Here is a 3,988-nt window from a genome sequence, read left to right on the forward strand (position 1 = left end):
GTAACCCTTCCCTTAGTGGGTCCCATTTGTCAGCTTTCCAGTTCCCATGGGACACCTGACCTTTCACCACTAATATACGAAAACTGCAAAGTGACAGTGCCTGAAGCTCTGTGTTTTCCACGTCTGCACTGATAAAACCTGTTTGTGGCCCAGGCTGTCCGGCACAGCCTCTGAGTACATGCATGCCTGCATGTGTGGGTGCGCACACCCCAACAGCAGGTGTGAGCAGCTTGGGGTTGCCAGAGCTAGCCGTGTCACTACCTGCTGGGGAGCTGGCTTTGGATGTCTAACTGTGCTTTACTGCCTGCTTATGCCTTGTTTTTACCTTTCCCCCTGGGGATCCCAGTACATGAGGGCCAGCAGCCCTGTAGGAATGGGGTGTCCCCTGCTGCTGCTGCTGGCCTTGCTGACCGTGGTCACCAAAGCCAAGGTGTTCAGCCGGTGTGAGCTGGCTCGCCTGCTCCAGGAAGAGGGGCTGGATGGCTATGGGGGCTACAGCCTCGCCAACTGTGAGTTTCAGTCCCCTGTCTCCCCACAGTCTTTCATTCCTGGCTGCCACTATCCCCATGGATGGCAGATGCAGCACAGCCTGCGTGCTTTCTGCCCCTGCCCAGGGCTCTGCATGGCCTTTTACGAGAGCACCTTCAACACGGCAGCACAGAGCATCAAAGCGGACGGCAGTGCCGACTATGGCATCTTCCAGATCAGCAGCCAGCAGTGGTGCACCGACGACCACAGCCCCTCGGATAACCGCTGCAGGATGGCTTGCAGGGGTACCATGCCACTGCTCCCCCAGAACCAGCCCCAGGAGTGGAGGCAGCAGCCCAGGCCCTCCCGCTCTGCCCAACTTCACCCCGTGGCCAAAATGGAGCTGCAGGGTCATGCGGGGCACAGCCTGGGGAACATGATGCCTGTGGCTGCAGGAAGCTGGGGGTGACGAATGGCCTTATCCACCCTTTCCTCTCCTGGGATACTAGGGACCCCAGGGCCCTCTGGGTGTTTTGACTGTGGGTGGAAGATAGGCAGTCCTGATTTGGGTGGGTTGTGATGTGGGGCTGAATGAGATAAATGCATCCCCCTCGTTGTGGAGTGAGTAGTTGGGAAAGTGATCACCAAGGTTGTATTACTGCCAGGCAGATCCAAGTCTTGGCTTGGGATCTACGACCCATGGGGAGCTCCTAAGCAGACATGGGAAAGGTTTTGCTGTGTCTGACCAGCAGACATCCTGCTATGTGGCAAAACCCAAGGTCTGGGAGCCTGGGGCTGGAGCTCCCATTCCTGTTCAGACCAAAACTTCCTTTTTCAGATAGGCAGAAAAGCTCCCTAATAGCTTTTTTTCCCAGTAGAGCAAGCAGGAAGGGATTGAAATATCGTAAGCATAGATGGGTCTTCTCCCATTTTTCCCCCTCCTTCCATTTCTCTCTCACGTGTGATTACAGAGGCAGACACACCAGCATTTGCAGGGGAAAACATGTATTTATGGATGTTGCTGGCCTTGCAGAAGCAGATGAGGGTGCCTGCCTGGCACATTCAAGCACGTGAGGCTGACAGCCACCCAGCAGTGGGGAGGATGAGCAACGTCCAGCCCTGCACCGCTGCCCAGGGCTGCTTGAGTGCCCGGCTCTCGCTGTGCCCAGGGGGGAAATCTGCTCCACGCTGGTGTCCTGCCCTCGAGTGAGCTCACGAGGCTTTGCTTCTCTCCCTGCAGATCTGCTATCGAGTAACATAACTGATGACATCATCTGTGCCAAAAGAATTGTGAGAAACCCACAAGGAATGGATGCCTGGTAAGGGGCTTCGGGGACCGTTTCTTTGGCAGGGCTCGCGTGTGTTTCTGAAGGGGCATGGCCGCCCTTTGCCTGACTGTCACACAAAGGCAGCACAGCTGCACCAAAGAGGAGGAACCACGACTTCAAGGCTTTGCAGATGAGTGGAAATGGAAAGACGACCTTGCACCGCTTCAGTCTCTGCAAAGCATCTCACAGCAGAGACTAGGGAGGAAGGAGCAGAGAAAAAAATGTTTCAGAAAAAAATCTCAGGAGGACAATAGATGGTCAGTAAAGAGCCCATCAGCTAGTAGGTTAGGCCTTGAAGATTTCTCTCTGTCTTACGCTTTCAAAGTCCTTCAAAGAGCTCCTTCCCCCACTTTTTGCTGTCTTTTATCTTAGCTGGAAGCACCTAGTGTGGAAACAATTATTCCCAGAGCATTTGAGAGCATTAATCACTGAAATATCCTGATGAATCTAGATGACAGCCCTTGCTTGGTGCAGCCCTGAACCATCCATGGGACTCCAGGCTGCTATAACGTAGGAAGCCTGTAAAGGCAGAGTAGCCAACAGGCTGAGAAAACAGAAGTGGGGGGTAGAAGACAATTCCAACGATCATATAAATATGTGGTTGTCTGAACTCCCAAGGCATTTTGTGCAAAAATAGTGGCATTAACCACTGAATCCTGAATACGTTCCAAGTTGAGGGACAAGATTCTGCCTTCAGATTCCCCCCGCCCCCTCCCCACCATTGCAGTTGGACTCATTAGCCGTTTTTGCTTCCTGTGGTGGGCTGCTGCAAAGCCTGGCTCACCACAAAAGCAGCAGCGTTTCTGAGTAGAGGTGAGGTAAGCAATTTGTGCGGCATAGGCAGCGAACAGTCTCAGGGCCCCTGTGGTGAGCATTGCTGTTGCACAGTCCTCTGCACACGCAACACGCTGTGCTCAGCTGCGACATCCCAGCAAAGGAGGGATTCTTGCAGTGGCAGGAGGTGGCAGGACCTGCCATTGCAATTCGTTGTTCCTGGCCAGGACTTAGAGAGAGCTCGGGTGGCATCGTGAGATAGTGGTGGCTGCACTCCTCAATGAAAGATGCTCAGCCAGAGTTGGAGGGTCTGCAAGTCCTTTTTCAGTGCTAGTGACGGGAAGTCCCTCACTGGGAAGGACCCTACAGAAAACAGAACCTGCTCGTATTGGATATGAATGGTATCAGTCCTAAATAGCATCTCTTTGCTTATTCTGTCCTCAGGGAGGGCTGGGCAATGCACTGCAAGGGACGAGACCTGTCTGAGTGGGTGGAAGGATGTGACCTGTGAGAAAGTCCCCAGCTCAGCTCTGCTGCGGCTGATGGGGGCTGCCTCTCTTCTCCTGCAAGGGGAGAGCTTCCCACTTGCTGCACAACACTTCTCAGTATTTGCAAACCCAGGGCATTCCACAAGGTATAAATAACTTTAAAAATATAGCTTTTTTTTAACAACAAACTTGACTTTCCATTTTCACATGTGACTTAGGGTCCAGACACAAAAGATTTCCCCCAAGGGTTTTTTTGTGCATGTTTGGGTGAAATTGCAACTGGAATGGGGCAGAGGGTGAGGGTCAGGAGCTGGGTAGATGGCAACACCTTTGGACACAGCTAATTCCTCTGGAGTTTTCAAAGAAAGTGAAAAAGAGAAGACCTCAAAAAAGGGTGTAAACCCGCAAACTTTCCAGCACCTCGTATTTATATATTTGTAAAAAAAATGCAGCAAAACACAACCCAGGATCTTACTAGGTAAAACCAGTATTTGCTGAGCAATGTAAGCTATCTCTGAGGAAAGTCAAAGTGCTGCACAGCCCTTTCACGGCTGCTGGGGCAAAGGAGTTGAGTGAGCTCTCCTGCCCACAGTGCAGCTCATGCCGTAACCAGCAGGTCCTGCGGCTGGGTTTCTACAGCAGTCTCCCGCTGTGCACAGAGGAAAGGCTGTGGTGCAGTGGAAGGAGATGTCTGGTGTGGGAACGGCTGCAACTTGCAGCTGGGAGGATTCGACGCAGAGACAGAGAGGGTTAAGGCAAAATGGTGGTGGTGGTGGTGGTGGTGGTGGTGGCTCTCTCCACAGATGAGCATTAGCTCTGTCTGTTGTTTTCTTTGAACACTTGGGAAAGTACAAAAATACAAAGGAGTATTTTTTTATTATGTTGTGGTGGCTGTTCTTGTGTTTAAAAAGAGAAAAGAAAAAAAAAATT

At 52.0% G+C, this 3,988-nt stretch overlaps 1 protein-coding gene across 1 annotated transcript; it reads left to right on the forward strand.

Annotated features, from left to right (window-relative positions):
- Positions 1-373: 373 nt before the first annotated feature.
- On the forward strand, positions 374-3,081 carry LYZL2 (lysozyme-like 2). Its single transcript, XM_009325505.1, has 4 exons — positions 374-509; positions 615-773; positions 1,709-1,787; positions 3,015-3,081. The coding sequence occupies exons 1-4, from the start codon at positions 374-376 to the stop codon at positions 3,079-3,081; spliced, it is 441 nt and encodes a 146-aa protein (XP_009323780.1).
- Positions 3,082-3,988: the final 907 nt, after the last annotated feature.

The sequence above is a fragment of the Pygoscelis adeliae genome, unplaced genomic scaffold (genome assembly GCF_000699105.1).
Source record: "Pygoscelis adeliae isolate BGI_AS28 unplaced genomic scaffold, ASM69910v1 Scaffold175, whole genome shotgun sequence".
NCBI lineage: Eukaryota > Metazoa > Chordata > Aves > Sphenisciformes > Spheniscidae > Pygoscelis > Pygoscelis adeliae.

Coding starts and splice junctions, on each gene's coding strand:
- LYZL2 (XM_009325505.1), top strand. CDS start 374: ATGGGGTGTCCCCTGCTGCTGCTGCTGGCCTTGCTGACCGTGGTCACC. Junction 510..614: donor GGGCTACAGCCTCGCCAACT/GTGAGTTTCAGT, acceptor GCCCCTGCCCAG/GGCTCTGCATGGCCTTTTAC. Junction 774..1,708: donor CTGCAGGATGGCTTGCAGGG/GTACCATGCCAC, acceptor CTCTCCCTGCAG/ATCTGCTATCGAGTAACATA.